The following is a 20649-nucleotide window of genomic DNA, read 5'->3' as shown; positions in this document are numbered from 1 at the left end:
TGTAGATCGTCCTACAGTGCAGAGCATTAGTTGATGGCATGAACAATTCTGAGAAATGGGTTGTTTGTGTAAAGGCAAACCGCCGGGCCATACCTGAGTGTGTATCACAGGCATCGACCACATCCACCACAGCGTCACAAGGTGTCCGCAGAAATCCATTCGCCGTGCAGCTCAACAGCTCAGCTTGCCCCCGATGTCCGTCTGGTGTGTGTTGCATCAACGTTTACACAGGTACTATACAAAATTCAGCTACTGCTAGCTCTTTGTGAAGGTGGCAAACGACGACATGTGGAGTTCTTTAATTTCGTTCTTGGCAAGATGTTGGATGAAGGTTTTCTTCCACGCTTAAAGTGTTTAGTGATGTGGCAACATTCCATTTAAATGGAAAGGTGATTTGTTATAATTTGAGAATATGGGGTACGAGACAACCTCATGAAGCTGTACAACATGAGAGGGACTGTCCAAAATTTAATGTGTATTGTGCAGTTTCACGGGAAAAGGTGCAATGTCCATTTTTCTTTCCCGAGATTACTGTTACAGGAAGCACACATCTTGATATGCTTGAGAACTGTACTTTCCCACAGTTATAGACTTATTGGAGCAACTTCATTTACCAGCATTTTGGCATCTGGAAGTGCGGGAAGTTTTAAATCAAAGGTTTACTGAATGATAGATCGGTTGCACTGGACCAAATGATTCAGCCTTACATTACTTCCCTCCAAGGTTAGCAGACCTGACTGTATGAGATTTTTCGTGTGGGGTTTATGAAAGACATTGTTTGTGTACCTCTGTTACCAACAACAATGAATATACTGAGACATCGTTTTAACAGCAGCTATGGAAGCTGTAACTCAAGACATGCTCGCTGCAGTGTGGGAACAATTTGAATATCGCATTGACATACGCCATGCATCGCAAGGAGGGCATATTGAACACCTATGAAAAGGTACAAAAAAATTGTTTTGCGTTTCTCATTCATCAAAAAACAAAATTCATTTTATATGTTTATTAATTTCAAAAAAATAGATGTGCCAAATGGGATGATTCTTTTTGATACACCATGTATTTCCAATCTTTCATTTTTGGTTGATTTTCGACAAGTTAAATGGGAAATGATTATTGATGTAATACTTTCCTATTAATTTATATGAATACATGGATCAGTTTGTAATAAATTAAATAAATATCTGTGTCACTCTGTTTCGTGTGATGTCTCACTGCAGGCATTGGTAGCCCACAGTCAGACAAAATTTCCTTATCCAAATTTCAACCAGTTTTAAAGCAGGTAACAGGAATATATTTGTTTTGAAACTTTCAGAATATTAACTAAGGGTCAGATAAAATTCTAACAAAAATTCAAGTTAGTAGACTAACAACTGGCAATTCCTTAGCCAATGACATTTTTTGCTGTTTTACTGTGACCCAGTCTTACATGTACATATATTACTGCTTAAACAAAATTATGAAAAGGGAAGTTGCCACTCACCATATAGCGTAGGTGCTGAGTCACAGATAGGCACATCAAAAGACTGTCACAAATAAAGCTTTCAGCCAGTAAGGCCATATCTCTCTCTCTCTCTCTCTCTCTCTCTCTCTCTCTCTCTCACACACACACACACACACACACACACACACACACACACACACAGACTGCAGTCTCAGGGAACACTCCTTACTGCTTAAATGTTCATAACATCATAACATTGTAGTGGTTACAATAATCATATTTTTACTTTGTTAGGGGAGTGTTTCGATAACTCCATCACCACAGAGTTAAAAAAAGAGGACACAAGAATTTTTTTTATACAAAAATGGTTTATTGCGTGCAAATGTAAGTATTTCTTGGAAATTGTTTTCCTGCTTCATTTTAGCAATATGTCGTGGAGATTACAGTATCCTGATATACTTTGTAGCTGAGGAACTGTTGAGCTTTTTTGTTTTTTTTTTTTTTTTATGACACATCCAGAAAGAGTTCACTAGTTTTCTGAAAGTTTTCAGATCATAAAATCCTGGAAGGCAACACATTAAATACTTTCATTGCATGAAAGTATTCTTCATTTTAGTAATTTCCTATGGCTGGTGTCTTCGAGAATGATGAAGGAATACAACTGCTGAAAGTTAACCCACGTGTTGTCGAGTCCTGCGCCGCCTTTGAGTGAATTCCTTGATCACCAGACGTACTAAAAGCTGTAAAAGAGAGAAGCATTTGTCTCTTATTGAACTGTACTTTGACCGAGTCTTTTATACAAAGCAAAAACAGTGACTGGGAGAAAGATAGATGCTCTGTAACAATGTGAATGGTGATGCAAATGGCTTTTCCAGATGTGAAGTGTGATAAAAAAAGGTAACTGGGAATTTTTTAACTTCGCGAGCCTTATACATCCAATTTTTTATCTTATTGGTACATACATTTGTGAAGTATGTTTGCATTTTTAGATGTTTTGAATATTTAGTTTACTGCTGACAGTAGAAAGGGTTATATGCGTTTCTGTGTGCTCAGTGAATTTTTAGTTGTGTTACAGATGGATCAGAAAATTTGCATTAAACTTTGCTTGAAGAGTGGAATAAAATGCAGCGCCATGTTTGAAATGTTGACTGTGGCTTTTGGCAAATCTGCCATTAGTAAGACAAGAGTTTAGTGGTATAAACGTTTCACAGGTCAAGAAGACATTGACGATGACCATCCTAGCACATCAATTACTGATAACAATGTGGATGAAGTAAATAATATGATCATGGAAAATCATCCAATCTACCTACATGAGAGTGGTTGCTGATGTTGGCATATCCTTCAGCTCCAGCCAAGCAATTTTTTCGGAGTTTTTGACATGAGACATGTAGCAGCAAAGTTCGTTCTGAAACTGACATATTTCACCCAAAAGAGATGTCAAAGAAGGTTATAACAGGTGATGAAACATGGGTATATGGATATGACATCAAAGCCGAGGTCAAATCATCCCAATGAAAACTGCCTAAAGAACCAAGACCAAAAAAATTTGATAGGTTTGATCAGATGTGAAGGTTCTTCTCATTGTCTTCTTCAGTTACTGTGGGTTACTGCATTAAGAGTTCCTGCCTTACAGTTGTATGGTCAATAAGAAATACTACCTAGAAGTTATGAACCATTTGCATGAAGCATTCTAAAGGAAACAACCAGAATTGTGGAAAAACCACCTGTGGAAATTGCATCACGATAATGCTCCCACTCACACCTCGGTGCCTGTTTTTATATGCCAGGCGTGGCCTTCTGCATCTTCCTTCTATTTCTGAGAACCATCAAAGGACATAGTTTTGCCACCACTGATGGTATAAAATCAGAATTGGTGAAGGAGATGAACACTAATGGAAAGCGAGTTGTTTCCAAGGTTGGCATTAAGAAGATGGGCAGTTAGGGGATGTGCAGTAGTGATGAGCAGTTCACCACACAACACTACAGCCGATAACATCATTCTGTGACATCTGAGTGCAGTGTGCATATGTAACACTTTGCACCAATTCTCAAATTAGATGTTGACATAGCCTTTAGCCATTCTGGTGCTCATTCTGGGTGGCATATACCAAACATATTCATTATTATTACATCAAGAAGTGGCAGAAATAGTTTTCCAAGCATATAAGTCTTTTCGGGGAGAGCCAGAAGCAAGAATAGTGGCAGTGGCCCCAGAGCTACTAGCAGTATAAGCAAGCGCTGGAGCATGTTGTGTGGGACTGAGACAGAGGGCACACATTGGTGACACAGCAAAGGTTTCTCCATCCACCTCAGCATAGAATGCATCATGCTCCCACTTTCTTATTGGGACACCACTCTACTCTGAATCGAGGGACTGACTTTCATCTGTGTGGAAGGAGGAGGAGGAGATTAGTGTTCAACGTCCCGTCGACAACGAGGTCATTAGAGACGGAGCGCAAGCTCGGGTGAGGGAAGGATGGGGAAGCAAATTGGCCGTGCCCTTTCAAAGGAACCATCCCGGCATTTGCCTGAAGCGATTTAGGGAAATCACGGAAAACCTAAATCAGGATGGCCAGAGATTGGATGTGTGGAAGCATCATTTAGGGTGGAATATAGGTAAACTGTAATGTGTGTGTTTGGAAATTTTGTAATTTATAGAAAAATTTGCTGACACAGTTGTTGTAAAAAATCGTTGTAGTGTACAGGTATAATGAGCCATTGGAAGCTTGCTTCATCACCACCACAATCAAAAGAGGTGGAAGAGGTGAGAACCAAAGTGGTAACAAAGTTTGTTTTATTGAGATGAGGGATGATTGTTTCTTGAACCTGTTCTTGAAGGTACACTAGTTAACCAGCACTGCCAAACACAGTAGGTTTTACACCCATTTTACTGTATGTGTATCCCCTCTAGTATTTTGTGTTTCCCTGAATGAAAAGGTATTTTTAAGACGTAGGAGGAGGAGCAAAAACATGTGAAATATCATTTACAAACACAACTCTTCAACACTACCTATGCTTCACATGGTTGATTGTTAGAAGACTGTGAAGTAGAGGCCACCTACAAAGAGACGTAGACTATCACCCTTCTGCCAGCAACAAACGATGAGATACACAAATTAAGTTACATTAAAAATAAAGCCGCAGACAATGAACAAAATATGCTCTTTTTTTTTTTTAAAGCAGAAACTTAACATCACAGTTGAATGGAAACAATGATAAACCCCATGTGTCCAAAAAACTAAACTTTTCAGGGATAGAAAAAATATTCTTTCATAAAATTATGCTGAAATTCCAGTTTTCTTCTCAGTTTTTGTTAAAATGAACATAGAGAAAGAATGCCCGTGCCTTGAGACATTTGTGATATGTTTTCTTGATGTTAAGTTAGATTTTATTTAGTGAACATGTGGGGTTTCTCAATGTTTTGTAATAAATAAGCTTACATCATTGCATAACTCACACTTTGTTGCTAATATGGACAAAAATCAAACATAGTATGCTTAGTTTCCATTCTCTTTGGACACAGGTTGGCCAATTGTATACATCAGTGTAGCAGTTCCAGTGACGGATACAGAAAAACCTCAAGGAGGGGGCCCTAAAGATATCTTGAGCTACCTTTACTTTTACCGTAATATAAAACTAATCAAGTCACATGCAAAGTGTAAGGAAGTTTTATTTAAACTAATTATACACATATAGAAGACAATGCCAAGAGTTTCCAATGACAACGTCATCCGGCAATTTGTGTGTTGATTCTGTTCCTTTCTAGTGCATTTGGTAGAGGGCCTATATAGTAACAATGCATTTTTAGGAATCTTCTCGAAAATCACTTTAACCAGAGATATGTGAATCAATAGTTTCCCATACCTAACTCATAATAGGAGTTACGTATGGGATACTATTGTTATGTTATCAGTAAAAATATTGTTAAGAATCTCATAGCAGTATTTTTACTGAGAAATTACTATGAATTACTATTGTTAATACTTCACAATCAACTGATCGTTCCCACTCTAGACTAATCTTCACACTTACACTTGCTACAACTAGGATTTTTTACTTATTCATTTTTCATTCTTAATATTTCTGCTTCTGTATGTAAACTAGCTTTCTATTAAGCGAATAGTCTGTATTTGTAATGCTACATATCAAAGGTTCTCTGTACAAGAAAACAGTACAATATTGGTGACTTTTCTCGAACAAATACTAGACAGAATAACATATTGAGAGCACTAGACTGGCCGTAACTTCAAGTAGGTATGTGTTAGCTGTCTATGTGCCAGACAGATATACATAAAATACGAAGACGCATCTCGATTCAGTTGAGTCGACTGATGAAAGAAACGAATGAATAGTGTGCGCACTGACTGGTGGAGGTGGCGCGGGTGGAAATGCAGGTGGCCCCGCAAGGAAAGGGGCGGGGGGGGGGGGGGGGCAGCAGCAGTGCACGCCCCCTCATACATATCCGCCACTGAGCAATTCTGGACAATTTCTTCTTTGGTAGGAATGGTAGAAATTGTCTTATGCCATGCATTTTCTTGTCGTTTATAGGCACCCATCTATTATTCTCTCTGTTTAAAACAATGTTGACAACATAAAATTTCGAGGAACCTCATATCTTTTGTAATGTGGGGTTTTATCTTTGGTTTAGGCAATACAGTGTCTGCTTAACAAGACATAAAATGCGAAAATGTATGGGGTTTCTCCATATCATCATCGGCCTGTGTGTTTAAAGTACAAAATCATAGGTAACTTGACTTTGTCAAAAATTGGACATGTGGGGTTTCCCAATATTGCCTCAAACTCTACATGTGCAGAGTCATTATGACCTTGCCACAGCTTCAGTACACTTGTTTGTCAGCAGTTGAGTGGGGCAGCATCCCTTTGACTGTTTCCTCAAATCATATGTTGTAGCACCTTCACTCATTGTCTGACTTTGGAAAGACATTGCTGTCTTTTTTAGTCACCTTGCTCTTGGCATTTTGTTCAGATCTACTATCCTTAATATTGCTTCATTATTCAGGTTGGCTATTATTCTGGTTTATATCTTGTTTATTACTGTAATTATTTTGCTATTACAGTTTTTAAGAATGCTGAAAAGAAAGAATGCTGAGAATTGCATTTTCAATGACGAGTTCATGATTAAGTACTTTTTTGTAAGCAATTCCTATGAAAAACCTAACTGTTTAATATGCAAAAAATGCTTGCATTAAAACAAAGATAGTAATTTTTCTTGACGTTTCTCTTTGCTCCTTGAAGCAACACATGGATGTCACTTTCACAATGAACTATGCACTTTAGTGAATAGTTGCCTGAACCATCAAGTCTTAAAGAAAAGGTTTTAACTGCATCATATGTGGTATGCTTAAAATTAGCAAAAGCCTAGAAATGCTTCAGCAGCACATTACTCGTGAAAGAATGTGCAGTAAAAATGGCAAAGGTATTTGGTTATGACGATGCCTCTGAACACTTTCAGACAGATGCTTTGTACCTTAATACTATAAAAAGTTGAATTCTTGATATTGTACACAGCGTAAAAAGAAGTTAAACAATTTCATTGCAGACTGTCACTATTATTCTTTGTATACGTGGACCAGAGTACTGATCAGAAAGATCTTAGTTGGCTACTAATTTTTATGTGTATAATATTGGATGACTTTTCTGTGCATGAATTGTTACTCACTGTAGTTCTGTTAGTCAGAATAACAGGTTTGGTTATTTTTTAATATAATTAAAAAGCATGTTGTCAAAATTGGTAGTTTTAAAAAATATTGTGCAGTTTCTACTGATTGTACACCAGCTATGGTTGGTAGCAAAAACAATTTCGTTGGTCAGTTAAGGAAAAATGGAGTAAAATATTCGACCTCTCGTTGCATTATTGTTCAAGGAGCACTGTGTGTGTCAGAATGCTGTTCACAATGACAGATGTAATAAAAACTATGAATATAATACATGGAGAAAATTGATGAGTATCTCATGGAAAATTTAAACTATTTTTGAAAGAAACTGGTCCAGAATACTAGCTCTCTTTAAAAAATTTCAGAACATTCATAATTTCGTTTCCAATGGTGTGTTGGAGTGAAATGCAGTTGGCACCCCTACCCCTGCACACACACACATGTTTAATATGTAACTGCCATGAGTTTCATTGTTGTATGTTTGTTTGTTATTGTTCAGTGCTGTATTGAGTTGAACATTGTGTAGCACAGTTTGCGAATTTTGAAATGGCAGAAGTTAAGAGGAGCTATGCGTCTGCATAAATTTTGCGTGAAACTCGAGACAACCTTTACAGAGACACACCAAATGATGCAGGAAGCCTATGGTGATGAGTGCTTAAGCCATACCCAGTGTTACAAATGTAAGACTGAAAACTGTGCTCACTTTTGAATGAGTCTTTTTCAAGCTAGTGGGTGACTCAGCACTCTAGTATTTGGTGGATTGTTACTCTTACTCCTAAATTATTTACATACTGCCAGAACTAATACCCTTTATCTTATTCTCAGGATTCTTATATGAGATGTACAACTGTAGCAGCAGGTTCGTTGACACTGTTTCTCCAACATTGGTTTTCAAAGTTTACCCAGCAGCTTTTTGTGCTAACATCACCATCCTTTTTCCAGGCATACCCAGTTTAGTTCCCCTAATATCTCTGTTACACTTTTGAATTATCTACTCTGACATTTTTAGTATCCCAGTAACAAATCTCTTAATGTATTCGTAGTTTGTTCTTATGTCTACTTGATAAGTAATATGAACACTGAAGCAATATGCTTGTATTGGTTCCACTAGTGTGTTGTATGTATTTTCCTTTACTGATGCACTGCACTATCCCAGAACCCTTCCAAAGAATCTGTCTTCTGTTCATCACATTTTGTACAATTTGTTAGTATTATCCAAAAATATTTAAATTATAAAACGTTCCCCAGATCTTTAATACAATCCTACCGGGTTCTATTTTGGGCATTATCTTCCATTTATGTACTTACAGCTGCCATTCATTACATTAAAAGGAAATTTCATCCATATCCCTTTGCATTTCCTTATGATCGATAAAAAATAATACTTCACTGTAGACAACATCATGATTAATAAACAATCTGATAGTGCTGTTGACCCTGTATCATAAATCATTTACATGTATTGTGAACATTGGGACATGCCTGATACCTAGTTTCATTTCTTTTGAACATTTGCTGTCCATTTTAATGCCCTCAGTTCCTTCAGTCAAAAAGCCATCGGGTCATTCTCATATCTGTGAAGGTATGTAAAAGTATCACATCTTCGTTATTAGCTGACAAGCTACTGCCAACAAGATGATGAATGCCATCTGTCCCTTGGGGAATCCTCCTTTAGTGCAAGACGGAAACTGGTGGGCACAGAATGTTGGTCAGACAACACTATCTATACACATGGATACAGCAAGATTGTGATACTAAATTTATTACCCTTGAAAAGAATTTTGCTAAAGGAGTTTTTTCTGAGAACAACATAGCTTCCTTGTAGCACTGCCATATGGTTTTAAATTACAGAAAAAGTGTGTCCAAGTCCACATGTCGATTCTGAAAGCACAAGTATTCACAAAGTTCATTCATATCATATTGACTTAGCTCTAACATCTGGGCTTACTGCACCAATGTTCAAATGTCAACCTCTATCTGATAAAAATTGTTCTTACACAACAACTTTCCTAGCTTGACATGAATGCTCATGTTCGATAGATGTTGGAAAGTTCAGTCAAGAGGAACAAAGACGATAGTGAAAACACTGCTGAACTTTCTTCTTTGAAAGCTTTTTTTGTCTTCTAAAAAAGACGACACACACACACACACACACACACACACACACACACACACACACAAAATTATAAATCCCTGCCTGATTACATTGTCCAGGCTCTGCAGCCTGATTGAGGTTGCGTTGGGCGGAGTGGGTGAGAAGTACCTTGGAGACAAGCCAGGAATGTGAAACTGGTGAGGAGACGGAATCATGCAAACAACAATATTGGTGTGTGTGTGTGTGTGTGTGTGTGTGTGTGTGTGGGCGCGCGTGCGCACACACCAATATTGTTGTTTGCATGATTCCGTCTCCTCACCAGTTTCACATTCCTGGCTTGTGCTTGTGCGCGTGCGCGTGCGCGCGCGTGCAAGTGTAATTTAATGGGGATAAAGTGGGAGATGGGGATGGGGGCAAATGCATTTAAGGGATCTGTCTACTATTTAAGTGTCTTGCCTGGAAGGTGAATATTTCCCTTCACTCCTCCGATGATTATTAAGTAGAAAAATGCACAAGAAGAAGACTACTTGTACGAACTGATGAATCTTTTCCCAACAGTTACTATCAGTGGCATACAGTGAAAACTTTACCGTGTGTGGCTGTTGGAGAAGATATGCTATGTTTTACTTGATTTCCTACTTTCACAAGTCTTTCGGTGCTTTATTTCCACTGTAGACCTAAACACAGCAAATGTTTGCTGAAACTGGATGTCACCAAAACAAGGTAGAATTGTAATTAAAATTGATGTTCAGTGTTGAATGGAGGCCATCATTCATGACATTATTAGAATTCAGTGGTCTTAAGGACAGGTCTCTCAGTTGGTGTGCGGATACGACATTTATATCTCTAATGGGATGTAATGTATGTGGCGTCAGTTCTGATTTGTCCATGAGCATGGTTCAGTTTAAGTACAAATTGCATAGCTCCCTGCCTGCCAAATGAAGGAGTGTGGCAGTTTTAATTCATCACAAATGTTGACTTGGGATGTTAATTCTGCCAGCAGTTAAGGTATTGCTTTAATACTAACAATGTAATTTGTGAAACATTTAAGTTTTTTTTGAGCTACACATTGTGCTAACAGTTTTCATTAAATATTTATCTAGGGCAGAAGGAGCAATTCAAAGAAATTATGTTAGGCTACATTTAAAAATATCCTTTACTATCTGTCAGTAATTTTATGTCTTACAGCCAATGATCAAACTGAGATGGTTTAGTTGCACAAAATGCATCTTGTGAAGGGTCAGGTAATAAAATGTCCAACTCATTAAAGAGGCATCTACACGATGGTTGTGGGTGAACACCATGTATCATTTTCAAGGATCACTTTTGTGCAATTGTTACTCGGCCTGATACAGCAAAATGTTCAATGTTACCAAGTATAAAAGTGGTACGTACCAGCAATGCTAATACATCAGAAGCCATCAGCATGTAGAATACAGATTCCCAGCCGTACGAATATATGACACCAGCTAACAAGGGTCCAACTGCAGCACCTTTTGAGAGAACAAATATGTGAGTATGACAAATTAGCTCATAAAATTTGCCAAGTAGATAAATGTAGTTAAGTTTATGAGAAGTTTTAAGTTACGGAAAATTGTTCCTAGAGCTTCATGAAATAACAACATCCACATACCTTTAAATTTTATAATATGTATATTTGTTCATTTTGTTCTACTAAATTTGTGTGCTTAAGAATTAAAAATAGAACATGCAAAAGAACATTGCAGAATATCAGGAGCAGAAATCTCAGTTATTTCTTGCCCTTACTGTCTGCATCTACATCTATGTAGTACATCAACATACATACTCTACAGATTGAAGGCCCAGTGATTTGTAAGCAGTCTGCATGTAGTCTGAAGGCATTTCCCCAGTATCCAGAAAATATACCAAAGTCTGCCAGCTGTCTTTCTTACGACTGAGCCTACGCAATCATTCCAGAATCACAGCTACTCACCACATAAGAGAGGCATTGAGTGGGAGACAGGGTGACTGCTAGATGTTATTGGACTGTAAATCCTTCATCAGATGTGGACACCCCCCCCCCCCCCCCACACACACACACAGCCACAGACAGCCATTATGTCTCCTGGCACTAAGGCTCAACTGTGACTGGACCTGAGGTGAGCAATGATCTTTTCTGGGATGAGTAGTGAGTGGATGGAAGACATGTGGAGTAGAGAGGGGGAGGGATAACAGGATAGGGTTGGTGGTGGAAGACACCAGTGCCGCTTGTGAGAGAATGCAAGGACATGATAGTGGGCTCTGTGCAGCATCGAGCTATGTTCCATCGAATTCTTCCCACATCAGCTTTTCTGAATTGTACAGCTGTGGGAACTCTCCTTATTTATCTATTTACACTTCAAGTTCTGTAGGACCAAATTGGCCCTGGGGCAGAGGATTGGGATGAAGCGACAGCATGATCTAGCTCCTTCTTAGTAAAGGCGACATTGTAGCACTCACGATTCTGAGAAGAGAAGAGTATCGCCTGAATCTCCTCCACTGGGTTCCGATGGAGAAAGGCAGGGTGATAGTGGGAGGATCTTGAAATGTCCATAAAATCGTGGCCCACAGTGTTGGAGATAGAAATGGGATCCACTATGACATTGTCTGCCACTGTCAGGCCGGAAATTGGGGAATGGATCGTGGTCCCAGGGATCCGCCAGAGATTGGCCCACACGATGGAAGAGGGAGTGGAACTGTTAAAAGAACTGACAAATGAAATCCAGCTGGCTTTTTTACCATCCTGAAGAATACAATAACACTGTGCATGCAACTGTTTATAATGAATACAATTTGCCATCTTAGGATGATGGTTAAAAATGTGGAGAGCGCATCTCCAAGGTCTTATTGCGTCACGGCAAGCCTCAGTCCACCGCAGGACTGAGACATGGTATGGTGAAGAGGAAGTGTGAGGAATGGAACATTCTGTGGTGGTAAGGATAACATTTGTAAGATATTTCACCTGGTCATCACAGCTGGGGAACTGTTGTTCATCAAAGGTCAATGGGGAGGAGTAAAGCGTCAAGTCGGCCATAGTAAGCTGCCATTTGGGTGTGCACGTAGTTTGGGGTAGGAGTCGGCAAATGGATAGCACTCAGGAAATTGTCGCTCGAGTATGTGTCAAGTGAGAACAGAGCAATCGAGACAGTGGGCAAGCTGAGCAATACAGAAAGATAAGTCCAAATGGGAATAGCTGTGCGAGGAGTCTGAAAGGAACATGGGTGCTCCTATGTTAAGGCAGAAAAGGTTAAGTTGATTGAGGTGGTCAGCCAAGAGGGCACCTCTGGGACAGGTTCTGGGAGAACCCAAAGGGGAAGGTGTGCATTAAAGTCACCGAGCAGCAGAAAGAGGTGAGGTATCTGCCTAATAAGTTGGAGGAAGTTTGCCTGGGTGATATCGAATGATGGAGGGATTAAGCAGTGTAAGGAACAGGTAAAGTGAGGAAGGAAAAGGCAAACTGCAACAGCTTAAAGGCAGGTTGACTATGAACGTCTTCCTGTATGAGCAGAATGACTCCCCATGAGACAGAATGCTGTCCTTGAGGGGAAGGTCAAAATGGACCGGGAAGAAATGCGAAAGCTCAAAGTGGTCATGAGGACGCAATTTTGTTTTCTGGAGGCAGAGAAAAAGTGGACGCTGCAAATCTAAGAGCAGCTGTAAATCCTCTTTGTTTGATCGAAGGCACAAACATTCCATTGAAGGAGAGCCATAATGAAGAAAGGGGAGGAGGGAAAAAATGAAGGGGTGTCACCTCAGCGGCTGCCGAGTGCCGGCCTTAAAAGACTCACTGCTATAGGGCACAGAGGATGGAGGATCCTGCTTCAAGAGATCTACAGAGATGTCAGCACTCTCCCTCTGTCAACCTGTGAAATCCAGGGCAGAAAAACAGTTGGTGGTGAGCATTGGCAACACGGAGGTTGGCTGGGCGAGGGTATCATGTGGCGACACCATTGAAGAGGATCTTCGAGTTGGTGAAGGATGGTTGGTTGGTTGGCTGATCGGGGTTGAAGGGACCAAACACCAAGGTAATCAGTCTCTTGTTTCAAAAGTGGTCCATTCGAATGGATTCACATCTCAGAAGAGTCATAACCATAAAAGGTAAAAGGCTAAAAAATGTAAAAGTGCAGTCTTGTTGTCAATGGTGAAAACAAAAGGAGGGCAGTCAGCAAGTGGGCAACCCCAAGGCTATGCTAGAGGCAGGAAATATCACACCTCTGATGCAGTACAGGCAAGACCACCTGCTATTCAAAAGCATTTAACCGCTAGAATGTAAAAATGTGTATTGTAAAAGGAGACTAACCAAATCTAAAAAGCGATAAAAACAGAGTAAAAGGGAGAGAAAAGAGTATCGTGGCCAGGAGGGGAGTCAGGAATCTTCAAACACTGCTTACAGTGGGAGTCACCCCAACCCTCACTGCCCCGCCCCTACTCCAGAGGGAGATTAAAACCTTAGAACTGAAAATAAAAACCACTTTCACAGAGGAAACTGAGCACCAGTTCAACCATCCAGGAATCATGTGCCAATATTAAAGGTAAAGTGCGGGGAAGTCTGTACTTAGTACGCAGAGATAAAAGAAGGGGGCATTCCACCAAAATGTGGGCTACTGACTGGAAGGCTCCACAACCACAAAGTGGGGGCGGCTCATTATACAAAAGAAAACCATGGGTCAGCCTGGTATGGCCGATGCGGTGAAGACACAGGGTGGTTGAGTTCTTTCGGGAGAGGTGGAATGCCATGGGACAGGTGTCACCATAAGCACACAGAGTTTATTAGACAGGGAGGTAGCCTCCCAAGAGTTGGCCCATGATTGTGCAAAGTGGGATTTGATATGAAGCCATAAATCCGCTTCAGGAGGGGTTACAGAGAAGAGGGGGCAAGTGACTGTTCCCCCAGCCAAATGATCAACAAGCTCATTACCTGGGATACCCACATGGGAAAGGACCCAAAGGAAGTCAATGGAACAAGCAGAATGGTGAAAATCAGGGAGACGGTCATGGATGGCTGAGACCAAGGGATGGCGGGAAAAAAACCGGTCAATAGCCTGAATGCCACTCATTGAGTCTGTACATAACAAAATGAGGTTGAGTTGGGACTGTTTAATAAAGGTAAGGGCCTGGGAAATTGCCATCAATTCCGCAGTAAACACCCCACATGTAGTTGGCAGGAGATGATTTTCCATGCCAACAGAGGACATGAAGGCATATCCCACACAACCAGCAGATTTAGAGCATCCCAAAACTCCCATAAAATTCGGTGGAAAAAACAACTGAACACCATGGGGGGAACGGAATCTTTTGGACCTCGGCGGAGTTCCATTCGGATCCGGGGCCAAGGAACTAACCAAGGGGGGTGGGGTGTTGGGGAGGGAACATGGGAGACAGGACAAAGAAGGAAGCTGAAAATCATGACAAAGAGACGCAAGGCGGAGCCCAACCAGTAAACCTGCTCGAGGCCGGGAATCTGTTGGGCAACGTCCTTGGTCTGGGAACAGGAAGAATAGGAAGGATGAATGGGAGAGGAATGGACAGCGATTGCATAAGAAACCAGAAGCTGGGACTGCCGAACAGAAAGGGGGGAGGGGATCTCAGCTTCAACCAGGAGACTATCAACAGGGCTAGTAAGGAAGGCACCGGTGGCCAAACGGTTACCACGATTGTGGACCAGATCCAGGAGGTGCAGTGTGGAAGGAGCAGCCAAACCATAAACTTGACAACCATAGTCCAAGCAAGACAGCACTAAAGCCCGATAAAGGCAGAGAAGAGTGGAACGATCCGCACCCCAAGAGGTGTGGACCAGGAAGCGAAGGACATTGAGTTTACAGAAACATCCTCATCCTATCTTCAGAAGTCTCATATTAGGCAGCCAAGTGAGGTTGTCATTGAAAAGAAGACCCAGGAAAGGAAACTGTGGGACCACAGGTAATCGTTATGCATCGAGGTAGAGTTCCGGATCGGGGTAGACCGTATTACGATGACACTTCTGTCGTCGTACTATGGTCCACCCCGATCTGGAGCTCTACCCCGATGGACAATGATTACCTGCGGTCCCACAGTTTCGTTTCCTGGACCACCCACAATTTTAAAGGAGAGAATTGAAACCCATGTGAGAGGATCCATGCTGAGGAATGCCGTATAGCACCATGGAGCTGTCGTTCTGCAGAGGCCATCAACGAGGAACTAACCCAAATGCAGAAATCATCCACATACAGAGCAGGGGTGCCCGAAGGACCGACAAGAGGCCACAAGGCCATCTAAAGCAATGAGGAAGAGAAATACACTCAATATGGAACTCTGTGGGATGCCATTCTCCTGGGTACATGGAAAACTAAAAGCAGTACCAATCCGAACCCCGAACGACCAATGGAATAGGAACTGGTGGATAAAAATTGGGAATGGGCCCTGAAGACCCCACTCATCAAGAGTAAATAAGATATGATGGTGCCAAGCTGTGTCATAGGCCTTGCAAAGGTCGAGAAATACTGCAACCAAATGATCGATCGGAGACCATCCCTCTCGGAACCCACACTGGTAAGGGGACAATAGATCCCAAGATTCGAGGATCCAATTGATCCGACGGGCTACCATCTGTTCAAGTAACTTACAAACAACATTTGTCAGACTAATTGACTGGTAGCTTTCAACAAACAGGAGGTTCTTACCAGGCTTAAGGATGGGAACCACGATGCTATCCCTCCATTGAGAAGGGAAGTCGCCCTGGAGGCAAATACACCTCAAGAAGATGTTGCCGTTGTGGAGCACTGAGATTTTGAAGCAGTTGGTTACGAATGGAGTCTGGCCCAGGGGCTGTATCAGGAGAAGAAGAAAGTGCGGAAAGAAGTTCCCATTCAGTAAAAGCTCTGTTGTAAGATTCTGACTGACAAGGGGTAAAACATAAGGCAGAAGCTTCAGCCCACCGTTTCTGGTGAAAGAAAGCAGCCGGATAGGAGGTTGATGCTGTTACTGTTGCAAAATGGGTCGCAAGATGTTTCGCGAGAATCAGTGGGTCCTTGCAAAGGTCATCCGGGAGGGTAGACTGCCGATTGCAACCTTGGAGAGAGTGAAGTGTAGCCCATACCCGTGACATAGGGACAGTAGAATACAGGGAAGAAGCAAAGCATTCCCAACACACCCGTTTGCTCCATTTGATTAAGTAATGGGCTTCGGTGCGAAGGCGTTTGAAGGTAATAAGATTGACAGTGGATGGGCGCCTCTTAAGGTGTTGCAAAGCTTGACGGCAATCACGGATGGCAATGGCAATGGCTGTACTCCACCACGGGACTTGCCGGCGGTGAAATGGTCCAGATGAGCATGGGATAGCAAGGCTAGCAGCACAAACAATTGCATCAGACACGTCACTTAGGACGTCATCAATACAACCCGACAAAGAGGGAGGAAAAATGACCTGTGCAGTATATAGAGGTCAGTCGGCACGTTGGAAAGACCAACGAGGTAACCTGTCCAATCGAGGAGCGGGAAGGGAGTGAGAGAATCAACGGGAAGTGGTCACCGCTGCAAAGGTCGTCATGTGGTGACCAGTGTAATGAAGGGAGGAGGGAGGGAGAAGAAAGAGAAAGATCAATGGCAGAAATGGTACCATGACCGGCACGGAAATGGGTAGGGGAGCCATCATTAAGAAGGCACAAGTTGTGATCTGCAAGAAACTGGTCTATGAGAAGCCCCTGACTAGATAGAAATGCACTGCCCCACAAGGGATGATGAGCATTAAAATCCCCGAGAAGGAGGAAGGGAGGAGGAAGTTGCTGAAGAAGGGCAGTTAAGGCAGTAGGTGTAAGAGCCCTGTCAGGAGGGAGATAAAGATTTGAAATTGTGACCCCAGAGTCTAGGTGGACCCTAACTGCAACCATTTCCTATGTAGTTTGAAGAGGAATCCACATGCTAGTAAAATCTGTACGGACCAACGTACGAACGCCACCAGAGGCCCGCAGGGGGCAGTTGGTGAAGGAGAAAACTGTGTGCCTTTGACTTCTTGGAGCCTTTCCATTTGGCAGAGGAAGATTCAGATATTTATTGACTGGAGGCACATAGGAAGTCTTCGTGGGAGTATTCCTTCTGTCCTTTCCAGCTTGCCAGTTAGATAGCAGGTGACTTTGCCCTGGGAGGCGAATGTTTGGTGGCTTGTTGCACAGTTGGATGAGGAGACAGCAATGCTACCATGACAGTGGGTGATTTCACAACCTTACTGCTGAATTTGAGGTTGCATGTCCATGTGGCCATGTCCTTCATGGAACGAGATGTAGCTAGAACAGCACTGTAAGTGCCAGACAGTAGAACGTAGGGTTTGAGACTAGCTAATAACTTGCGAGAGAACGGGTAAGGCACTTTTCCTTTACACAGATCTCCTGGACAGCCTGCTCACCAAGATGCATGGGACAATCTCAAGAGGCGGCGGCAAGGTCACTATTGCAGTTGATACAGTGGGGAAAAGGAGGCTGACAATCGTCCTTGTGCCCATCCCTACCACAGGTTACACATTTGGCTGGGTGTTGACAAGACATTCGATTGTGTTTGAAATGATGACACTGGTAGCAGTGCCTCAGGTTCAGAATGTACGGTTAGACTGTGATAACTTCATAGCCTGCTTGATCATGGCCGGAAGCACCACTCTATTGAAGGTGAGGAAAAGAGTGCATGTGGGCACTAAGGATGCATCTACCTTTTTCATCATCCAATGGACAGCAATGACACCCTGATCAGAGAGGTACATTTGGATTTCTGCCTTGGTCAGACCATCAAGCAACCTAGTGTAAATAAAACCATGGGAAGAATTCAGTTCTATGGGTCTTGACACGAGCAGGATAGCCATGGAGAAGTGAAGCAGCAAGCAGTTGTTGTGTTTCAGAATCAGAAGTAGTCTCCAGAAGTGAAGTGCCATTGTGTAAAGGAGAGCAGGATTTCACAGGGCTAGCAACTGCATCAACACCTTTCTGAATTAGAAACGGATTTACTGTCACGGAGGATTGACAGTCTTCAGTATGTGAAACCATGAAGAACTGTGGTCGCACCTGACAAGAGGGACCAATTGGCAATTTGGGAATGTAGCAGTTCAGGCAGTCATCTCTCCCTGGGCCTGGCTTGCACCAGGGGGTACGTGTGAACTCTAGTTGTCGACCTGGGGCTGGGAATTACACTTTACCTAACCACTTGTTATGCGTGAGACACATGGGCTGGCCTTCAGAAGCGCACAGGAAGGGAAAAAAAGGATGAGCCTCAAATACTGAAGCAGAGGAAGGATAGGAGAAGGTGAATGAAGATAGGAAAAAAAGAAACGAAAAACAGTGGTGAGACTGTTCTTATGTCAGCTACGGAAAACGCAGGACATTCCCAAAAACACCCCAGAAATGTTCCCTGAGGGAGGGGAAAAAGAATAGCTAGGATGGACATGCAGCACAGAAGGGAAAAGATGCTGCAAAGGCTGGGGCCCTATGGTAGCCAAGCATGAACCCGCCAAAGAGTGGTAAGCCCCCTGAGTGGTCATATCCCTGTGAAAGACTCAGGTGCAAGATCTGTCCAATTCACCCACATGGAACATTCTACTCCCGCCCTGTCATCCGGTTAGCCTATCCCATCAGAGGAAGGACTGCCTGCACTGTGTCCTACCAACTGTGCTGCAATCATTACACAGAATTTTATATAAACATGACCACCACCCACCTGTGCACCAGAATGAATGGCCATTGCCAAACTGTAATGAAGAGTAAATTTGACCACCGACTAGTACAACATGGTGCTGAGTACAACATGCTCAACTTTAATGGCTGCATCATGACCTGTGTCACTGAGATCCTTCCCTTGAGCACCAGCTTTTCTGAACAATGCAGATGGGAGTTATCTTTGCAACATATTCTTCACTCCTCCTGGCCCCAATCTCTACTAACCCACTGTCCCCACACCCTCTACCTGACAGTTTCTCCTCTCTCTGTCCTGTCACATCTCTCAGTCCTCATCTCCAAGCCATTTTCATTGAGTGCTGCACCTCACTATCTCCAGTAACTGTGTGTCTACATGCCTAGCCTGCGCACCTCTCACCCCTTCTTCTTGCATTCCGATCCTGCACACCTGTTCCCTCCCTCCAAGCTGCTGGCTACCTATCACCAACTCCTCCTACTATTTCCTGCTTCATTCTTTCATTCTCTCTCTACCCACCCCACCAGCAACCTCCATCCCAGTCCACCTGTGAATTGCAACTCAGGTATTGTGTGTCCAAGGGAAATCATGGAAAAACTATATCAGGATGGCCGGATACGGGATTGAACCATCTTCCTCCAGAATGTGAGTCCATTGTGTTGGAGTTTCCATAGTTTGAAAGTTTTCATTCTCTTTTGCATGTGCCTCTTGACAACTCAACATTCCTCTTATTTGGTGATTGGTCTCCTGTACTGCTAAATTATTCAACTATTTTAACTGTTTCTCACTGCCACTGCCGGTAACATTTATACCACTCTTCATTACAGTGAGACAGTATTTTCTGTGTCTTTTACAGTAGAGAAACATTAGGTGATAAGAGTTCAGTATTTGTTCTTTTGCTATCCTCAGTTTCAGTTACTGTGCTATCTACGCGTGGGTGAAGGCTCCATGCATTGCCCTCTTGATAGCAAATGGGTTTTATTTGGCACCGTGTGATAAAGGCACAGGAACAGTGGAGAGTTGGTGGAGAAAATGGTTGATATCTTTTATATAGGAGGGCAGGTTGAAGGTGTTGGTCTACAAGAGCAGAAATTTTCTCTCAGTGGGGGCACAGTAACCAGCTATAATGGGGCGTCCCGGATGGTTAGGTTTATGGACTTTAGGAAGCATGTAGATGGTAGGAATGTGAGAAGTGGTAGGGGTGAGTAGAGAGAGGAACTCCGGGGAGAGGTTCTGGGATGGGCCTAAGGATTTGAGTAGTCGCTGGAGATCCTACTGGGTTTCTGTAATGGGGTCTCTGTGGCAAGGTTTGTTGGTGTAAGTGTCTCACAGCTGGCAGAGTCCTTCCGCCAGGTAATCCATGCGGTTCAAAACAACAGTGGTGGAGCCTTTGTCCGCAGGTAGGATTATAAGGTTGGGGTCAGCTTTTAGATGGTGGACTGTAGTTCTTTCTGTAGATGTAAGGTTAGTTTGCATGTTGAGGGATTTGGGGAATGATGGTGAACAAAGGTTTGAGGTTACGAAGCTCAACCACTGTTGTTTTGAGCCACTCTTCAGGGCAGAATGCTGCAGACTGTGAACTTCATTAGAACTTGAGTAAGGCTGGTCTTCAAAAAAATGGTTCAAATGGCTCTGAGCACTATGCAACTTAACTTCTCACGTCATCAGTCGCCTAGAACTTTTGAACTATTTAAACCTAACTAACCTAAGGACATCACACACACCCATCCCGATGCAGGATTCGAACCTGCGACCGTAGCGGTCGCTCGGTTCCAGACTGTAGC

At 42.4% G+C, this 20649-nt stretch overlaps 1 protein-coding gene across 6 annotated transcripts in view; it reads right to left on the bottom strand.

The window, feature by feature from the left end:
• Positions 1 to 1818: 1818 nt before the first annotated feature.
• LOC124544755 (glucose-6-phosphate exchanger SLC37A2) overlaps positions 1819 to 20649 on the bottom strand; it is a 379793-nt gene continuing 360962 nt past the window's right edge. For 3 of the 6 annotated variants that reach the window (XM_047123423.1, XM_047123421.1, XM_047123422.1), the window contains exons 13-14: positions 10616 to 10713; positions 1823 to 2187 (exon numbers count right to left, since the gene is read on the bottom strand). In XM_047123423.1, the coding sequence (XP_046979379.1) occupies positions 2119 to 2187; positions 10616 to 10713 (167 nt within the window). In that variant the 3' untranslated portion in view covers positions 1823 to 2118. Of the gene's footprint in view, positions 2188 to 10615; positions 10714 to 20649 lie in introns of all 6 variants that reach the window. The other 3 variants (XM_047123418.1, XM_047123419.1, XM_047123420.1) reach the window with 2 other exon arrangements.

This window comes from Schistocerca americana, chromosome 8 (assembly GCF_021461395.2).
Source record: "Schistocerca americana isolate TAMUIC-IGC-003095 chromosome 8, iqSchAmer2.1, whole genome shotgun sequence".
Taxonomy (NCBI): Eukaryota; Metazoa; Arthropoda; class Insecta; order Orthoptera; family Acrididae; genus Schistocerca; species Schistocerca americana.
The sequence above is the reverse complement of the archived record's forward strand: the minus strand, read 5'-3'. Positions and strand labels throughout refer to the sequence as shown.